The sequence below is a fragment of the Drosophila mojavensis genome, unplaced genomic scaffold (genome assembly GCF_018153725.1).
Source record: "Drosophila mojavensis isolate 15081-1352.22 unplaced genomic scaffold, ASM1815372v1 contig_36, whole genome shotgun sequence".
In the NCBI taxonomy this organism is placed as follows: Eukaryota; Metazoa; Arthropoda; class Insecta; order Diptera; family Drosophilidae; genus Drosophila; species Drosophila mojavensis.
In genome coordinates, this window is record NW_025318858.1 from 10,483,446 (window position 1) to 10,504,118 (window position 20,673).

The 20,673-nt window shown below is 39.4% G+C and overlaps 1 protein-coding gene across 4 annotated transcripts in view; it reads right to left on the minus strand.

Annotated features, from left to right (window-relative positions):
* Positions 1–263: 263 nt before the first annotated feature.
* Positions 264–20,673, minus strand: part of LOC6576475 (centaurin-gamma-1A) — a 78,076-nt gene continuing 57,666 nt past the window's right edge. For 2 of the 4 annotated variants that reach the window (XM_015165190.3, XM_002002428.4), the window contains exons 2-8: positions 10,276–10,508; positions 5,161–5,302; positions 4,202–4,336; positions 2,777–4,126; positions 2,075–2,192; positions 1,626–1,998; positions 264–1,557 (exon numbers count right to left, since the gene is read on the minus strand). In XM_015165190.3, coding sequence (XP_015020676.2) covers positions 1,228–1,557; positions 1,626–1,998; positions 2,075–2,192; positions 2,777–4,126; positions 4,202–4,336; positions 5,161–5,302; positions 10,276–10,508 — 2,681 coding nt within the window. In that variant the 3' untranslated portion in view covers positions 264–1,227. Of the gene's footprint in view, positions 1,558–1,625; positions 1,999–2,074; positions 2,193–2,776; positions 4,127–4,201; positions 4,337–5,160; positions 5,303–5,786; positions 6,065–10,275; positions 10,509–20,673 lie in introns of those variants that run through there. The other 2 variants (XM_044008935.1, XM_044008934.1) reach the window with 2 other exon arrangements.

Sequence of the window (20,673 nt, forward strand, 5' to 3'; positions counted from 1 at the left end):
AATGTTTTTGTTGTTGTGGTTTTTCGGTTATTTTTTATTTTTGTGCCTGTTGCATTTTGCATCCAATTATATTGAGTTTTGTCACGACTTTATGTGTTTTATGTTGTTTGCTTTTTTTTTTTTTTTTTTGTTTGTTTTTAGCATGTGGTACAAATAGCGTACACAATAAAGAGGGGGTGTATACATATATGTATATATATATATATATTATAGAATTTAATAACTATATAATTAGTTTGAAATACTTTCAAGTTTGCTCGCTACATCATTTAGTTGATATATTATATATCATATATAATTTGTCATTTTCGTTCCGATTTCTAATACAATACATTTTTAAGTGGAATTTTGTTATCAAAGTTTTAAAGTTTTCCTTTGGGTTGCGTAAACTACAAGTTACAAGCGTGTCAACCGATTATCAAGCAATGTCAACTTTGTATATATATATATTGAATTTTATTTATGTATAGATATATAGTGTTATAAGTTGTTTTTGGCTTTAGTCTTAGATTCACTATGTTCATACGTATGTATACATATATATATATATATTTTTTTTTATTTTTTATTTCTCATTAATCAGCTATTTTTATGCATATTATATTGAGAATACTCTTGCTCTTTCACATACTCATCCTATTATATTCTTTTAATTAAAAAGCAAATTATATTAATTACTTAAATTGTTGTTTTGCAAACGACATTTGTAAAAAAAAACCTGCACACAGTTTAAAAACAATAATAATGATAATAATAATAATATATAATAATGAATAATTATAATAGTTATAGTAATACGCAAAATAATAAATTAATTAATCAATTAAAAAACTTGAGATTTACAACAAGACTGTACAGAATTTTTGTGCCTATAATTAAGCGTAGTTAATAATCGAAACAAAACTACAACTAATCGTAAATTAAAACGATTTTACCTTTTACATGAATTTAAATTCAACTCTGGCCGAAGGAAAAATAATTAATTCATTTGCACATTTCAATTTTAGTTTAGTTTAAAATAGTAAAACCTAATGCCCGATTATATTTGCTATACACAGAGAGAAATTTACGCACACTTTTAAAACTAATCGCTAAACAGATCAAACATATATTTATGCATTTTACAATTAACACAAAAACAACTTGGATTTTGTTTAGCGTTTGAAATTCAACTATTCTTAATTTTTTGTTTTACGTATTTTTGTTTTTGTTGTTCTTTTTTTTTTTTTAGATAACGCCCGATACGGACTTCTCGTAGGGCGTGCCCAGGGTGTCACGTCGTCGGGGCAAGGTGCCGCTAGCCGTGAGTGGCGCCGATTCGGGACAGCCCAGGCCCACCAGCAGCTCCACCAGCGCCGTCGTATCCTCCACATTGTATTGTGGTGCGGGTATGCCACCATTGGCGGTTGGCGCCGGTGCGGGGGCGGGTGCCGGTGTGCCTGCGGCCAGGGCGGCGGCGGCCTTCATCGACTTGGCCGTGGCCAGGGATTGGGCAGCGCGTGCATACGCCAGGCAGGTGCGACCCTCATGATCCGTGTGCTTGATATTCGCACCGTTCTGTGGGTAGACAAAAGTACGCATGAGTCTTCGATAGCGAGAGCGAGGCGATTCCTCAGCTAACTTACCCAGATGAGCAGCTGGGCGATGGCCAGGTTGCCAATGGCACAGGCCAGCAGCAGAGGCGTGCGAACATCGCGTGCGCTCACATTGGCATTGGTCACCTCCGACTGGCAATTGGCCAGGATCCAGACAATCGACTTGATGTCCGCTCGAATGACCGCTTCGATCAGCTGTTGGCCCGGCGAGGCGGCATTCACATGGTTGCCGCTGCCGAGCGGCGTCAAGAACTCCTTCCCCTCGTATTTGCTGCGTATCCAGCGCTCCTTCTCCTCGTGACCGGCCTGTGAGGTGGGCTTCACACGCTGTCGCGTATTCGCCTCCCACACCGAGTTGGCCAAGCTGTTGCCGATGGCCAGCATAACGCTCAAATGCGGCGCTCTAATGGGATACAAAAAGGGCGTGGCGTAAGTTAATGATTAAATGTGTGTGATTTTTTAAAGTGTATTCTACTTACGGCCAGTCGTCGAGGCCCAGGGAGCGCACCTTGGAGATGTGCGAGCCGAGATTGCGATGGATGCCCGAGCATTCAATGCACATAAGCACGCCCAGATTGAGACTAGCCCATTCGGGATCTGTGTGGGGTGAGTAAAAAGTTTATAGTTAATATATATTTTAAAGTCATTTAATGGCAAAGCTATTGCATGAATGAAATCTTTATATATCTTTAGAATCTTGTCTATCGTCATCATTGTTTATATCGAAATAATTATCGATTGTTCTCTTATATATTCTATAAAAGCTCTTAAGATAACCTATTTATTCCCTCTGAACTCGGATTCCTTTTCTATTAATAAATATACACATATTACTTAGTTTTTTTTTTTCAATATTTCTCTTCCATTGAAATATCATATATCTTTTCAGATATGTTAAGTAAGCAGTCTTACAGCTCGATATATCTCTCTAAATTAGCTCATAGAAAAAGTTGGTTTTCAATAGATTACCTCCACCTCCACCTCTACCTCTACCTCTACCTCTACCTCTACCTCTACCTCTACCTCTACCTCTACCTCTACCTCTACCTCTACCTCTACCTCTACCTCTACCTCTACCTCTACCTCTACCTCTACCTCTACCTCTACCTCTACCTCTGCCTCTACCTCTCTTTCTCAATCTATCGTCTAAATCTAAATTTCTAAATTTCTCCCCCACTTACTTGGCGCTCCACAGTCCACGCAGTGGCCATTGCCCGGCACACGTTGCCGGATCGCCACCATGGCCGCTAACTCCGTGCTGGTCGCCGGTTTCGTTTTGCTGCTCTCGATGCTCTGCAGGCTCTTGAAGATCTCCTGCTCGACGGCCGCCACCCACTCGTCGCGCTCCTCCGAGTTGGCTGCCTCGAAGTGCCATTGCTTGGAGTCGAGCGAGACAATGTAGAACTCGTAGCCATCATTGTCGTCCGCCTCGTTCGCCTTGACGCTGCTGCTCTTCATGCGCCGATGGCGCTTCTTCACATTTGGCGTCTGGGCCTCCAGTTTGCTGGCCGGCGCTTCGCCCGCTATGAAAGTCTGTGAGTTCGAATTGGACATGGCAATGCCCTCGTCGCCGCTCGTCTGCTGTGAACTATTCGATTTCAGAGGCTCCACGCCGCTGGAGCCGCTCACCCCACCCGCTGCTCCTGCGCCCAGCAGCGACAGCTTCTCGCTCAGCTTGCGCTGATTGTCCTTGGCCAGCGTCAGGCAGCCGATGCCCTCGCTGAGCGTGCCCTGCGCCCGCTGCCCGTTTGCCAGCAGGGAGCTGGTCAGCGCGCTGTTCGTGATGATGGACTTGGAGCCGCGCGGCTTCTGGCCGGGCACCTTGACCGTCACATACTGCAGCGGTATCTCCTTGCCGTGCACGTCGTCCATGTAGTCGTGCAGCGAGGGATGGTAGGTCAGTCGCCCATCGTCGCAGAGCGTGACATACTTCTTCTTCCACTCCTTGTTCAAGGACTTGCTGGAACGTTTGTACAGATAGCCCTGCTTGATGGGTATCGAGCGGCCGCTGCCCAGTTCGCTGCTCTTTGGCTCCTTGTCGTTCTTCTTGGAGGACGAGGGTATGAACAGATTCGAGCGCCGTCGACTTTTCCGGCTTGTCGTGGGCGTCGATGTGGGCGTGGGCAAGTCCTTGCCCGGCGGCGGTGCCAAATCCCGTGGATCACGCAGCTGCACCTGGGCACAGTCGCTAGGCAGCGACAGTTGTTGATGCTGCAGATGTTGTTGCTGCTGTTGTTGTTGTTGTTGCTGTTGCTGCTGTTGTTGTTGCTGTTGCGCTGCGCCTGAATTGTACTTGGTTATGTTGTTGTTCTCAGTGGTGGAGCCGCTCGCCTGCAGCGACCAGAGCTTCTGCTCCGCCTGCGCAAAGTCAGCGCTCATGCGCAGCGGCAGTTGCTGCTGCTGCGCCCGCTGCCCGTTGGTGGGCGCCTGGAACGCGGCCAGCCCTAGCCGTGTGCCCTGCGGCGTAGTGGGGCGCGGCGGCTGCATGGCCGCCGGCAGCGGCATGCGCTGCGACAGTATCTTCTGGCAGGCTGCGCGAAAGCGGAAAACATCAATTCAATCATTATCATATTTAATCAAATAATTAACAGCCGTTCGCTACTCACCATCCTGAAAGACGCGCTCCACATTCAGGCCGTAGGTGGCGCAGGTCTCGTAGTAGGAGCAACGCTTCAAATCGCTCGCCAATTTTCTAGCGCGCGTGTCATCGATAACACGTGGATTGCGCTCGCTGATGGCATCTGGAAAGAGAACATTTTGATTAGCGAATGTCAAAAAGTAGTTCAGCTAAAAAACAAATTAAATCTATTCAATAAAACACTTTAGAAATAAATTACAATATTTCGATATTTATCGATACTTCAAAACAGCTGCATTTAAATTGAGAATGTAAGTCGAGAAACTTTTCGTTACATAATTTAACTGCGTTAATACTTAAGACAGCGCTGCATTGGTCAATAGTTTGATTCAGACAGCATAACAGTTCGATAAATCGATCGATATTGTAAAGCTGACTTTGCATTTACGTCAGTTACATCTATAATGAAAATGTATACACATAATTCACATTATTATTTATATAGAGCACAAACTGATCGATTGTAACATGTATCGATATATTGATATAATCAAATGAAAAGACTCTTGGATCTATAGATATTAACTTGAATTTACCAAAAAAAAAAAAGTGCAATTTATTTTAGAAAGTTTAGCGTTCGATATACGATAATCAATTCTCTATGATAAATCAATCATTTCCAACATCATTTCTGGTCTACTTCACAGTGGTTTATAGGTAATTTTCAGTAGTTCTGATTCCCTTATTCGTTTCTACATTAATGTAGAGTTTCTATCGTCTTTGATAGTTTAGCTTTCGATTTTTTATGATCTGCTATAATTTGACTTATCGATAGCCTACTTTTTCGATATGCCACAGTCTACTCTCATGTAGCTGACCCATGATTGATCAATTATGTTAATAGGATTTTCATTATGCATTACGACTAGTAAATATCTCGACCACATTTATCACTAATTATAGCTTAGTTATATAACAATAGCTTACCTTGTGTGCCGACCAATATCATGGGTATGTCCTGTCCGTTGCGAAAGTGCGCCATTTTCGTATAATAATTGTAGACCGTGTTGAAGCTGCCCTCGTTCTCCAGGCTAAACACAAAGATTACCGCATCCACCCAGCCGGCGAACTGCAAGATTCCGGAAAGAAACAGAGAGCAAGAGAAGAGAGAAACATTAAAGCAATGGAATTGAAGGACGAAAACAAAAGCGTGTGTAAAAATATGAAGAAATCACAATTCGCCAAAGTTTTGGACGTGAGTCCTTGACTTTGTGCGCGAAGTAAACAGAAAAAAATAAAAATCAAAATGAAAAACATTGACGGCGTCTGGCGGCGGGACAGAGCACAAAAGGCGGAAGCGCGCCTAACAAAGGACAACAGCGCGGATCAGGGGCAGAGGCAGAGGGGTACAGCGAGGGGCTGAGTGATGAGGGAGCAAGCACACACGCACACTTGAGAAAGTCGCTAATGAAGCACTTGAATCCTTTTGGCAGCAGTCCTTTGCCGTGTGCTAAACTTTCAATGATTTTTGTATGCCTCACACACACACTCACACACACACACACACACACGCACACATATGCAATGGCAGTCGCAGGATAATGAACTCTTACATTGGCTTGTAAACAGGCGCTTTGTGTTCAGTGCGCAGGATTCGTGTGTCCTGCGAAAGCATAAACTATCGATTGTTCACACTCACTTATTTGTTATGCATTTGCACTCACGCACGGAAATGTATTTAAAATTTACTATAAATTATTTATGTGCTCCTATATAAAGTGAAACATCTCTCTGCTGTTTGCCTGTGTCTGTGCCCGGATTCCGTTCACATGGAACTGTCTCGAACGAGCTGGAAAAGCCGCCCGCCCGCAATGCCAGTCGACAAACAACTGGCGTCTTGGTCGACGCGCTCGTTGTCCTGCGGCCTCGTCCTGGCGCATTGTCCTCCTCGCCGGGTGGTTCAGTGGGTGGTTGAGTGCTTGCGTTTTTTATGATTTGTTGTGAAAAGCGTATGCAGGAGGAAACAGGAAAGCAAAGAAAGAAGAGTAGAAAAAAAATGCAGCGGCTACACGGGAAACGCACACAGACACAGACAACTCACACACACACACACTTAGACACACACACTCACTCTCACACACATACACTCCCGGAGACATTCGCTTGACAACAAAACAATTTCAACTGCGCTGGGGTTGGGCTTTCGTTGGGGGCTCGTGCTTGCTCACAGTGCTGCACAAGCAAATAGACACACAACAATGCGCACAACTTTTATCTGGGTTAAGAGCTATTCAGAGTATCTGCTAATCCTGACAAATTCTAAGAACACTTTTATATGCGACACAAGCAAATATGCCTTTAGAGTAAAGGCATTTGCTATATTGACTTTTTTATACAAGTGAAACTATTTAAAGCTCGAAGCTCTATTAGTGAATTGTTGCTAGTATATGAATTTATATTAGGCAATATTTTAAATATTTTTATAGCTGCTTGGAATATCAATATATCATGGATTGAAGCATGTGGCGAATAGGCAAGCAATATAAATTTAGGTAATCAATTATTCTTGCTAGAAAGAGAGAACTCCATCTGTACTTTTCAACAACTCCTTGATTAGAATAATTAATTAAATTTTCAGTCTAGAGTGAATACTAAAATTTATTGACTGAAGCATGATTTATATCCAAGCAATATCATTTTGAGCGCTCAAGCTCAAGAAACTTTTCTCATCACTTCCCTTTCTCTATTACTAAATATTCGTTAAAATCTAGAAACTTTTCTCATCATTTCTCTCGCTCTCTCTATTTCGCTTCTATTACCTTGAACTCGTCTGTTTTGCCTGCCAAAAACAAACTAGAAGGACTGAAAGCATAACATGTCGAATCGACAGCCGTCGCATGCAATATTGTCGTCGCGTATATGGTAATGATATCCTGCTCCATTGCGAAACGAGAATAAAAACAAAATAAAGGAAAAAGAGCGCGACTGAGTGGCGACGCGACGGCATTGACGAATTTCATATCCATTTGCACAATACCCTGTAAATGTGCGAAAAGCTAAAACAAGCTACGTTTTATGGCAGTCAAATATACAAAAAGAAAAAAAAAGTGTAAATTTCTTTTATCTCACATTTGTAGGGTATTGTTTGTCTGCAGCAATCACATCATTTAACACTTGTGCTTGTCTGGGAGGGTGGCTGGCTGCTAGGGGGTTGCTCTCACATAGAGGGTTTTTTTCCCGTAGAAATATGGTTTATTATGTTGCATAAAGATGCGAATGACAGAAGTTAGTCAAGAAATGGACATTAAATTAGTTAAATTGCGGGAGAGAAACGTTTTTGTGCGACCAACTGAGAAAAAAGAGAGGGTGTTGGAGATAGACGGACAAGGTGAGAGAGAGAGAGAGAGAGAGAGAGAGAGAGAGAAAGTTTGAAAGACAGCTCGATTAAGCAGCCATAACAGACAGTTTGACAAGCGCTGCTAGGAAATGATTATGCAATTTGAATCGTATGAGCAGAGAGAGAGAGAGAGAAAGAGCGAAGAGATTGCTTTATAAAGTGCTGCTCAAACTGCTGAAGGACTGTCAAAGCTTCAGAGAGAGAAAGAGATATAGATAGTGAGAAAGAGAGAGTGAGAGTGAAAGCTTGATATATAAAAAGAGAGTCTGATAAGCTAACCAAAACAAACAGTTTGAGATGCATAGTATTTAAGAATCTACTGTATGCAACGCTGCTCAAACTATTGAATGGCTGTCAAGCTGTATTAGATAGAGAGAGACAGCGAGAAATCTAGCAAGACCAACCTTAATAAACAGTTTAGCATGCATTGCCCAGCAATAAATATGCCCTGCAACTCAAACTGTTTAATTACTGTCAAACTGTTTCTACGTTAAAACTTTATCAAGATCTAAAATAAATGTAATTATAGAAAATATTGATCTAAAATGCAGCTTAAACCTCTCACACAGCCGTCAAGCTGAATATATATTTTTTATTGAAAATATGGGTCAATCATACGCTTGACTTGCGTATATTAACAACACATAATTACAGTGGAGATACAAAAAAAAAAAAGTGAAAATAGAAATTGGAATTTAAATAAAATTCGCTAAGCCCTACAAATAGTCAATTGCTAAGCCCTTGGATATAGACGAGGTATTATGCGATTTTTAGGGTCACGTCGCGTGGCAGGCACATTTTTTTCTCCATACGATGATCAACCCCTACAATCTCATAATAAATACCCACCGCAAATAAAAAAAAAAAAAGTCTGCTCAAAAGCGAAAGCAGCTTAAAAATTATAATCCACACTTTCACCCTTTAAGCTGGAGGGTTTCATAGAGGGTTTTTCTTCTCTCTCTGCATCCTCTTCCTCTTCTCGCTGTAAGCGGGGGGCATTTCGCTTGTCAAACAAACATGCGTCGATACAGAAAATATTTTTTGCAAATATGCGAATATCCCGAATGCGAATGGCAAGGAAAGAACAAAAGCTTCTCAAGCTGCGAATCAATGAGTCAAACAAAAAATTGAATTGTGCTGCGGGAATACGAAATGTTGCATAGAAATGTGAATATGGCACGATATAGGGGCGGGCCTACGCTATTTGCTCGAAGGCTTGCCAGCGACTGCAATCGTGGCACAGTTTATCAACTTTAACCTTTGCGACAGCCCCAATGCGATGATATTGGACAGTTGCCGCATCACGTAAACTTCTAACGTGCAAAAAGCATGGGAGCCCTTGGCTAAGGCCCAAACAGCCAAACAAAAAGTGTCGCAATAAGGCAAGAAATTTGTAGTCTCTGATGGGCCGACTAAGAGATGTCCTGTGTTCGGACTGCATTTTGTGGGATCTAATTTTTTTTGAGAACAATCTAAAGGTTTTAGTTCTTAACGAATTTTTAGTTTTTTGTTTTTGTTTTTTTTTTTAGTATAGTTGTTTAGTTTTAGTTTAGTTTAGACAGAGATACATTTCTACTCTGTATGTGGCTTATTTCCTGCTTAAGTAACTTTTTATTTCTCTGGGAATAATTAAGTCAATCTTGGGTTTTGGATTTTTGTTGCCTTTGCTTTCAAACACGTTTTTTATACATTATTCACTATTTATTTATTTATTTTCTTTAAGCTAGAAATCTTAGCAATTTATTTGCATTTTTATTCTGGTATTTTCCTTATATTATCAATTTAGATTTTGCGTATTAAAACTTCAGTTTCTTTATGAAAAATTGTTGAATTTAAAAGTATATTATAATAACTGAGATTTTCATAGATCATAAAACTGATCTACAGTATGTGTATATATGTAGTTCTATGACACTTTCACCATACGTTTCCTGCCTAGGGTATTTAAAGGCTCACTGAGAGCCAAAATGTTGCAACAGCAGTTGGCCCCAGGCCAAGATAATAGCCACCGTTCCCCCATCTTCCCGCCCAGCGACCAACAGGCTACGATTGTTGCTTGCCAAAGGTCGAAGTTCGATTGAGTGAGTCACAGGCAGAGCAAAAAAATAAAATAAAAAGGCCTTCTGAAGAGCCACTAGAGAAGAGTTTTGAGTCGGGCGAGACGACGGGACGACGGGGCACGGCGGGCAGACAGCTCAAGTTTTTGCCATTGAATGTGAAAGCTGACAAAGAAGTCGGAAAATTTTGCAAGAGGCGAGAAAAGAACTTGATAATTGGCAAAAACTACGACAGAAACTACGACTGCAGTGGATTTGACTTGACCAGTTGGAAAACTTGTCAGCCCTCTATATACCCTATATGTGAGGTATAAATCACATTAAATTTATGACTGTTCTGTTTTGTTGCAGTGTAGCAAACAACCTGCTAAGCACTGGCAAACGAGCTGAGCTACTCGACAAAACTAGAAAAGTTTTGCCCCCATCTGACCTCAATTCAAATATTTACAAGATGATAAGGGCTAAATTTGTTAGTAGCAAAAACTTTTCTTCCCTCCCCCACTTGAAGGTGGAAACCACCCCCGAATACTCAGACAGAAGACCCCCCAGGCCCCTCTCCCACCAAAGAGAACTGCCATATATCATCTAGGAACATTTTCATGCATAAAGTATGTTAGATGATGATGTTCCTGATGTTCTTCCACCTACCTGCATTTCAGGTGCGCCGCCCTCATCACGTATGAGCAGCAAATAGCTTTGGCCATCGATGAAGACCTCCTTCTTGAAGCGACCGCCCTCCGGCGACTCCTCCTGCATATAGGAGCCGGTCAGATAACGATGCACCAGCGCCGATTTGCCCGAATTCAGAGAGCCGACAATGCCCAGCCGCAAATCGGGCACCGAACGCGATATCGTCCATTCCTGGCTGTTCACAAAGGAATCTGTTGAGACAAAAATCAAAAACCAAATAATCATTAGTAAGAAAATGTTTGCTGTTTGACGGTAAACTAGTTCGACACGACGTAATTAGCGTGAAACTCGTTTGCAGCTCGTGACATCTTTTTGACCTACATGCAAAAGGCGGCCAAAAGCGTTTTTTTTTTCCTTTCGTTTCTCATTAGTGATTCTTCTTATGCAAATGCCAGGACTATAGACCTCTATATATAACTATACATATATATCATGTGTGTACCTATGTTTTGATTGACAGCTTTCAAGGCAAGAAGAGGAAGAAACTGTGTATACCTTGCAGCTACTTTTCAGACATTTTCGGCAATTGTTCGCTTGGTGCGCCTCTCTGAGGGGTGCTGAACTGGGGGGGGAACTGCTCTTATTGTCAGTTGCTTGAACACTTTTTTGATTTAAATTAGCTCTCGGCTATGTCTCACAATCAAAATTTAAGATCTGGTAGCCGGCTGGCTCAGGTTTTTATAAGAAAAAGCTTTCAAGGTCAGCGGCAACTGTTGCCAGGCAATCGAACAGCAGCTTTCAGCACACTTGATGCGCTTGAGCTTTAATTAGCTGCAGTGAGAGTTGAGTTGAGCTTTTCACAGGCTGTCCAGGTATTTGCGAGCTTTTGCGTAAATCAAGCTGCACTGCCCACTACTGCAAAAGCTTTTCGCATACATGAGTCGTGTCTGTGTGAAAGCTCTTCTCTTAGCTCGATCACAACACTTCTGACCGTTTAAGCCAAGCAAATTAAATGCAACCATAAAACTGCCAAATACTCGTAAATCTTGGTAAAGCCCACAGCATTAGCATCCACGAGTGCCACGATCAATTTCACAAACCTCGCTGTTTAGGGGCTGAAAAGTGTTGTACGCATTTTCGAAGGAGTGACAATGGAAGTGCTGATCCTTGTGAGCTGCCTTGACCAGTTGATTTACTGGCCAGCAAGGACACGTGAAAATTGCTCTATTATGAGTTGTTAAGAGCTGGCTGAGTAAACACTGAAGGGTGCTCTGAGAAGACATGGATATAGATGGATGGCTGGTTAGATGGATGGACGACAGAAACTTGTTTGCTTGCTTGTTAAACGAACGAAAGGACAAAAATCTGTGACACAGTGTGTACACGCTAACAAGTTCAACTGGTTTGAGCCGCTCCTCGCCTTGACCATAGCGCAAAATTACAAATTAAAACGAAATAAATATGCCTTTTGTTGTACAAAGAAACCCAAAAAAATGAAGAAAATAGCTGAGAGACATACAACAACAAAGTGCTTTGTGAAACTGATATGCCTCATACAGACCAGGGAAAGGAAAAAAAATTAGCGCGGTTTTGCAATTTGCATGGCCATAAAATGAAATGAAATGAAATGAAATAAAATGAAATGATATCAAATCAAATATGGCGGTAACTGGTTCTAAGCGAAACCTAATTAATGGCTGCGATCAGAGTCGAAAGGCGCCTAAAGCCGAAACTAACAGAAGAAGAAGAAGATGAAGAAGAGGAAGTAAAAGAGATAAAACAATGTGAACATTACAAATGCGTCTTTAAGTTTGACTAATGATGTCAAATGTCTCGAAGATAGATCGCCGATCGGCTTAGGCGTAAAGTTCAAACCGAGGTGTAAAGATAAGCGGCAAGCGAGGCAAACTCCCCTCGCAAGTTCCCATTTCTCATTTCACATTACACAGTACACATTTTCCATTTCCCAGTCTTGCTCGGCCAGCACACTGATCCTAACTGATCGTAACTCAAACTCATGTCAAATGTCGCCATCGTTGTCAAAATGCCCAAGCTAATTACGTATGCAAACGAGCCACGACAAACCCGACCCAAAGACACACATTTTCATTTCTCATTCGTTTTCTTCGTTTTTCTCGACTCGAGAGATTTTCATTTTGCGTTTCGAGTCCCTAGAGAAAGGGTTGAGAGTTTGTTTGTTTGTTTACTATTTACAATACACAGCCCATTTCAGGGATTTGCCTGCTGATGTGGGTTAAGCATTTTAATTAGCTCACAGTTCAGTATGATAAGAAAATTCTTGTATAAAAATATTTGAAATTGTTATGCAACTGTTATCATTGACCCCGCCCTGACCTCGAAAAGTACTAAAAGAGTCTTTCTCTCTGTCTTTTATTACGGACAGCTGTAAGAACTGCGCGTCTTTATCAACTCTTGAAGCGTGCCATCACAATAAAATATATCAGAGGCGCCCACCAAGGATCTCTTTCGAATTCAGTTTTCATTTTTCTTGAGGAATGCCATAAATTTTATTTGACCATTTAGTGGTTTTACGGTAGCTCAACTATCAACACACACACCTCAACAAATGCAGCTTGAGTTGACGTAAGCTATAAAACGATCTTAAGTAACTCGGTTATGACTGCAGTCAAGTCAAGGAAATTTGAGCTGTGTGCTCAGACTGTGTAAATAACGCGTTGTATGCTGTAAGCTAGACAAGATAAAGATAGTTAGAAAACGAATACGAAAATAATATGAGGGATATAAACTCTTTGAGCATTAAAGTACGACGTCAACTGGACAGCTGGGCAGCTGTAATTGAGATAAGTTAACTAGGATAGCAAATGATATCTATATATATATTTTTTTCTAAATAGAACATTAAAATAGTCTATTTCACCTTCCTCAACCAATTCATTCGGCAGCCTTGACTGACTGGTCCGTAGCTCATTAGCGAATTCCAAATGCATTTGCATTAATTAAAAAATTAGTGACCTACAAAATTACAAAAATTTTGCCATGCCATGAATTTCAATGATCTATGGAAATAGTTCATGCATGTTATGATAGGTTTTCGGGAATTTTTCTTTCTTTTCGAGCAAATAATGGCCTTTTAATAATACGCTAAACCATAAGCTATGGCAAATTTACTTTGGTCTACGCATTCCGGTATGGACTCATAGGAGCATAAATCATATGCGGTATTTGCATGAGCCTACGATAATATTTAGGTAGGCTGGCTGTGTGGACAGTGTGGACCGAGTGGACCTAGTCCAAGCATGGCAATAAATCAGGTCAGGAAGCGACGACTGCTGTTGGGATTTTCGTAAGATGCACAGCTGCTCCAAAATCTGATTTACTTTCTTTGTATTAAGACAGAGATAGAGATTGAGATTGAGATTGAGAGAGGGAGAGACAGATACGCACACACACACACACCTTTCAGAGATCAGTGAAAAAGATCAACGAAACTGGTGGCAAAAGCAAGCAAAAATTGGTTGTTGAAAGAGGATTTCATTGCATGCACGCCCAGCAGCAGCAGCAGCAGGAGCAGCAGTAGGCGAGACAATGGCAAAGGAAATTAGCCAAAGCCTAGCAGAACAAGGAAGAAAGGAGCAAAGGGCGATCGCACAAACAAGATTAAAGCGGGCCACAGCAAAACTGTAGCTGAAAGAGAGTCGAAAAGAAAGGCGAAAAGGTAAATCAAATAGCAACTGCTCGCCTTCTTAACAGAGCCGACTGCGAATGTTAAGTTAACAGAGCAAAGTGAGGGAATTCAATTGGCTGCGTAGTATGGGCCTAATATAATAGATTTTGCTAGGTTGAAGGCTCTAATAAAAAAATAAACAAAAATATATAATATATTAACTCATTAATAATATCTGATCAGTCAAGTTATAACATTTAGTCAGTTTTCTGCTGCTTAAACTTTCTCCTCTCTTTTTTCTTATATAGTATTCTATTAAACAGGTAAACCCATTCATTTATTTATTTATTTTTTTTTTTTGCCAGCTCTTTAGACGCTACATGACAAACAACTCTATTAGGCCTCGACTTGTCAAAAACATTTAGCTATAATTACAATAAAGAGACTTTGCGCTAGGCGTAGCTCGGCCAACTGTTGTCTGCTTATTGGTAAAAGTTCTGTCGCACGAACGGGGCTGGCGACACTTCTTTTAAGGCATGGTCACGCAATGTGCTCACAGCGTGCTACCTCCGGCAGATACGTCACACGTCACGTGCAGGAATTTCATATTTGAATATTATAATAGTATATACATACATATATGTGAGTGAGTGCTATGACTTCATCGCCAAATAATTCACATGATGTACGAAACATATATAAATGTTTGTATATATTTATATATATGCAGTACATTATTCCACATAGAAATATACGCATCATTAGCAAAAATAAAATAATGAGAATACAAACAAATAGTCTGAATGGAATATAGTTTTTTTTAGCAAGCTGCGGGGGTGAATAACATGTGTTTGGCATTTTCATAAAATTGCTGAGCAAGCGAAGGCAACAGTCGACGCAGAGACGCCAATTGCTTCTAATTTACTGTGCACACACACGCACACACACAGGCACTCACACACATTCGTCGAGTTGAAGGTCGCGTTAAGTGGTTAAAGATCCTCACGCTTGAACCCTAACACAGACCACGCCCTCTCTCAAGTGAGGCTGCCGAGAGAAGGGGTTAAATCTTAAGATGCGCTGTCATTGGTGCAGCGCAAGATTTACGAGCTCAGGTAAAAGACGCACATATATATGTATATACACACATACATATGTATATATTTGTATATAAAGCCAAAATTTATGCATAGAACTTGAAGGTCATTAAGCGCACTCCATTTTTGGCAACTGGAATCGTTAACATAGAAGACAACCAAAAACTACTCAAAACACGACGAAAAAAACATAAATAAATGCGCATTAAATATTTCGCTTTGTGTTTTCTGGTTCCTTTATCAGTCAACGCTGTTTTCCAATTCTTTTCGTGTGTGGGGATCGCAGCTCATTTATCATTAAACTCGAGCGATACAGAAAATAAAATATGAATTGCGAAACACTCGCCTACAAAGGCGGAAATGTGGCATGCGAGAGACTAGCAAATACCCTGTAGAGATATATGGACGAGAGTGAGAGATTTTTGGCTGAATAGTCTATGGATACTAGATAGATATTTTATATAAATGTATAGATAGTATATATGAGAGATAGACATATAGGAGATACAGATTTATATATTATATACTAGTATGTTTAAAATATTTTGTTAGAAATTCCCATACGCATTCACGAGGGAAAAACAGAGAGTATATTGGAAAAAAAGAGAAAGAAAGTTTCCTTTCATGTAATTTATTATAAAAGTTTGTAGCATTTGATATTAAAAAAGCCGAAGAAGAATAAACAATTATATGGCAAATTTATTATTGTTTTTTATCTAGGATTAATTTCATACTTGTCTAACATATCGCCTAACTCACTTCTCCTCCCACAAACACCCATCCACACTTTTACAATGTCAGCAGGGTATACAACAGAAACTGACTTATAAGCTGTCAAGACTTTTGCCTATCAGCACTTAAAGTCAAATTTGTGTTAGCGGGCGGCGTTTTCTTATCAAGCCTATGTAAAAGCCCGTAACTTTTACTGCTCTACTTCCTCACCCTCTCTCTCTCTCTCTCTCAGTCAGCCCATCTCTCTCCCTCTCATTTACCTTTCAATTAGTAAATTGTTGCAGCACTTCAAAATAATGGCACGCAAATGTAACGACAGCGCGATAAAAATAAAAATCATTTTTAATTTACGTAAGTAAAAGTGAACAACAAACGAAACGAAAACTTTTTCAGCAAACTCAATAATTTCTTTATTCATAGTTTTATAGCTTTTTCAACAGAAATTTCGATTCGGTAAAAGTCGCTGCATATAATCTAATCGCAAATGAATTTTTGTTGGGGAATGTAATCTATGAGGGATTTCGGGCTAAGGCAATGACCAGACCTTGCTCAATAGGCAAAGAGAATTCTACAGACGATTAAATGTCAAATTTATGACACAGATCATTTTACAATGAGCCCGAAATAAATATACAATTTCTACCTATTTTACCTATTTTTTTTTTATGCATTTCAGTTCTTCTGTTTTCTGACTTTCTCCCAAGTTGGAAAAAAAGAACGAGAGTCAATCAAAAAAAAAAAAAGTAATAATAAGAAGAGGAAGACACAAGTCCTGGTGGTTGATATTCCCAGTAGCATCTCTCCCGTAGCTGAACTCTATTAAATATGACATGTTTATGAAGTGCCAGCTGTCTGACTGCAAAACGCACAGCGAAAATGGTAGAAAAAGTGCTGCGATTGCAAAGGTTTTTCACTTCACTTTCTTTGAGTTAACTGTTAACTGCACGTGTGTGTGTTTGTGTGTGTCTTTCATAAAAATTTCCTAGGATACGATCGCACGCGTCTCAGGCAGCTGCCCCTGTCTGCAGCCATAGCCAAATGGCAAACGTATTTATGTTTCATATATATTTTATGATCATCATCTTTTGATTGTTTCGTGTGGTTATCCAACGACCACATATATATAGTTTGTTTTTATTACCATTTCGGATTATAATGATCGCCAGTTGATATACGTTTAATTTGCTTAGATGATAAGTTTCTCGTTAAAATGAAATTTTCTTTATTATCTCATATATTGCATTTTATTATAATATTATTATTATATAGTATAAATATTTAAGGATTTATTTGTGTTAATAGAACTTTAAGCAGCTTAGCTAGATTTTTTTATTGGATGTGTGGCAATGATCTACCTAACTTAACTCTATTGATCTATTGATCTATTGAATATTTTAGTACATCTTTTCTAGTTCATACCAAGAATCAAAGTGTCTGTTTCTTTATACAAATTTTTTATCGTTGATATTTTTCTGATTTAGGGAAATTTCCTGTCCATTATAATCATCATATATTGTAATCATTTTCCATATTTTCTATATATATATATCCTGTCCATTATAATCATCATATATTGTAATCATTTTCCATATTTTCTATATATCAAATTAGTTTATAATTTCTTCAGCTTCTTCATCTTCACTTTGCAAGCTATAAATTTGTTTCAATTAATCGATTTACATGGTCAGCGACTAATTAAAGTGCGTCTTGTCTGGAACAGCTGTATAAGGAAGGATCATAGAAACTGACCAGCTGACTATTTTCCTTTAGCCCTGCTGCTTTCTTCGTCTAGCAAGCGCAACAAATCTGTAAATTGCTTACTTTTACTTTTGCCCGCAGCGGGACTCTACACCTCTCCCTTCCTCCCTTTCTCTATGTCTGACACATTCTCTCTGTTGTCAGATCTAACTGGGCATTTGGTCCAGTCGCTCGACTGACCTTTTCTATAGAAATCGTAGCGCCTCGTTTACATCTTTTGATTTTACTTCATTTCTTTCTTCTTCTCTTTCCTTTTTGCACAAAATTATGAGGCCCATTGTTTTGCGCCTCGTCCATTACATTCTTATTTATGGGCCTGGACCGAGGTCGCACCAGGGGCTGACTAGCTCCATAAAGAGCGTCTTGTTAGTTAGGCCAAAAACCAAAAGCAAAGCAAAAACGGAAAATGATTGTCAGTTATCTCTCAAGATTGAATTAAATTAGCTGTACATATAGAGGCTCAGCCTCTGGCTTTTGGCTAACTTGTCTTGCAGAGTCGGCTCCATCTGAAATCTCGTCACAGATTTTCGTATTTCGTGTTTCGGTTCATTGACTTACTGCCCATTACAGTCATGAGATGCTGACGCTGTTGCTGATGCTGTTGTTGTTGTTGTTGTTGTTTTGGAGGCACCTACGAGGCAGTAAGTAACTGCTATCAGTCATACGCCAATACATGTCTCGCTGCCGGCCTATTGAATTACACTGGCCAACAAAGCGCCAGAGCTAAACTTGAGCCGAGGCCATTAAAGATCACTTATGAGTGGGAGCTGCTGGCACGAGCAGCTGCCAGTTGTATGGAGCAATTTATGATCATTATTGGGGTAGGCTGAGGTCTGGAATATTTGCTCATTAGCTTTATTTATTTCTCAAGTTCTAGTTCAATTTCATATATGGATGCTATAGAGTATTAAACAGTAAATACTAATGATATTCAGCATATGTTCGTATTATTGTAATGTAGCTCTTAAGCTTAACTCAATTTGTTTTTGTTTTTATATGGATGCTATACTAAAATATTATACAATATATATTTAAATTAAATATTCTTAGAAGTTCCTAATTTTCTGCATATTTTCCAATTATTATTGTGCACTTCTAAGGCAAAGTTATTCATGTACAATTAATATAGTACATATATTAAAGCACTTATATTAAAAATTTTTAAAGTTCTTTAAAGTCCAGTAGATTTTTTATACATCGTACATATTAAATATTTATATAGTTTTTCTTGACTCTCTTTTCTTAATGTTGCTTTTTAGCAAACATTCTCAATATTTTTATTCATCTCTGAAGTTCGACTCCGCTTCATATAATTATAAAAAAAAGTAGGCACTTAAAGTAAGGATTTCTAGAATTTTATTTTATGATTTTTCTATGACCAACTTAATTTATTGTTATAACTCCAAGATCATGAGTGTGTTTTTAAAGCCAAGCACTTAAGATAACCAATTGATAGTTGATACGCTCATTAGCAGGCCCGCAGGACAGTGTACATTTCACACAAACAATCGTACATACACACAGGTATGACAGCCCACCGAAAATGCGGCAGAAAACAACCGCAACAACCACTTGAACCGGTTGTGTTGTAAGATTCATGTAAGTTCCAGAGAAGAGAATCAGTTGAGTGTGACTGAACCTTAGCCAATACAAGCACACTCATATACCACACATACATATATATTCTATATAGCCTTTGGCTTAAGCATTGCTTAACTTAATGATCAAACTCTTTATGGTTAACAGCCTTGCATAGAATTTTATTAGCAGAGCAGCGCCGAGCCGAGCCGAGTCGAGCCGAGCTCCAGTGTCATATTTGAATTACAATGCGAGAATTGAATGGAACCTAAATAATAACTTCCGCTGGCTAGGGCTCTAACCATATACAGACCGAAAGCAAGAGAGAGAGTGAGTGAGAGCGCAACAGAGGAGATTCGTTCAATTGGGGAATACGAAAACAAAAGCGCTCGCTGACCAAGGGCTGAGCCGGGCACCCGATATGGGCAACAAGTGACCAGAAAACCTATTCACGATTCAACTTTGATCGCTTTGTGCATGCCGATAGGCAATACAAAGCCAACAAATATATTTTAATATTAGAAAGAGGAAAAAAAAAACTACAGGCTTATTTGGTTAGAATAGGCCGGAGTGCCAGTGATGGCCTTTGGTGGTTGTTTTTTTTTTTTTTTTTTCTACTATTTTTTCATTGCTCTTTCCCCGTCGAAACTTCAAAACAAGTGTCCACCAAAGTTGGCAACGGAAACGGCGCTTGAAACGTGTCGTCGCTGTGTGTCAACTCATTTGCATATAGATACTCAATTTTCCCTATTTTCCCTAAGCGATTTTCCTATTACAGTTAGTTATAGAGGGTGAGCCTGGGATAGCTTTGCATTAAACATGCAGATAGATTTTTGGACAGGTCTGTTTTGGGTACGTCTTCAAATGATTTAATTGAAAATATACGCAAAATGCTCTTTTTTTTTCAACAAAAATTTCAATATTAAAGATGCAGATGAGAAATACCATTTCCTGGGAAAATTCTTAGACGATTTTTCGTTACAGTTGAGAGCACAGCTTAGCATATGTTATGAGAGAGCTATTGCCATAAAAATGGTTGACTAATTGTCTTTAAATTAGTTAAGAGTGTTGTTTGGAATGGCTTTGGGAAAAAGATCGACAAATTTAACTTGATTTAGCTATGGATTTTCCCATAAGGCAAGAAAGTCAAGCAACAGTGCGCACACCTCTTAAACGTACTCAAAGAAATATGAAAAAAAAAAAATATAATAATAATAATATTAAAAAAAATAATAATAATAATAGTATATAAATAAAAAATTAAATAATAATAATAATAAATAAAAAATAAAATATATATGAAAGTAAATAATAATAAACAAAAATACTGAAAATTGTAGAAAATTTCTACTCTAAGTCTTATCTAGAGCTAGACTACTTTGGAAGAACAACTAGGTCTTTCAACAGCTGTAAATGAAGAAATTTTCGTGAAAACTAGAACAGCTGAAATCGATCTAATCATATGCAAACAAACCCCATATCAAGTGTTTGAAATGCTATCATATATCATATTTCTAGTAACAATAACAATAATAATATTGCTTAGGCCAAGCCCAAAGCGTAACAATTATGACTTGCATGACCTCAATGCAGCGACGGCTACGC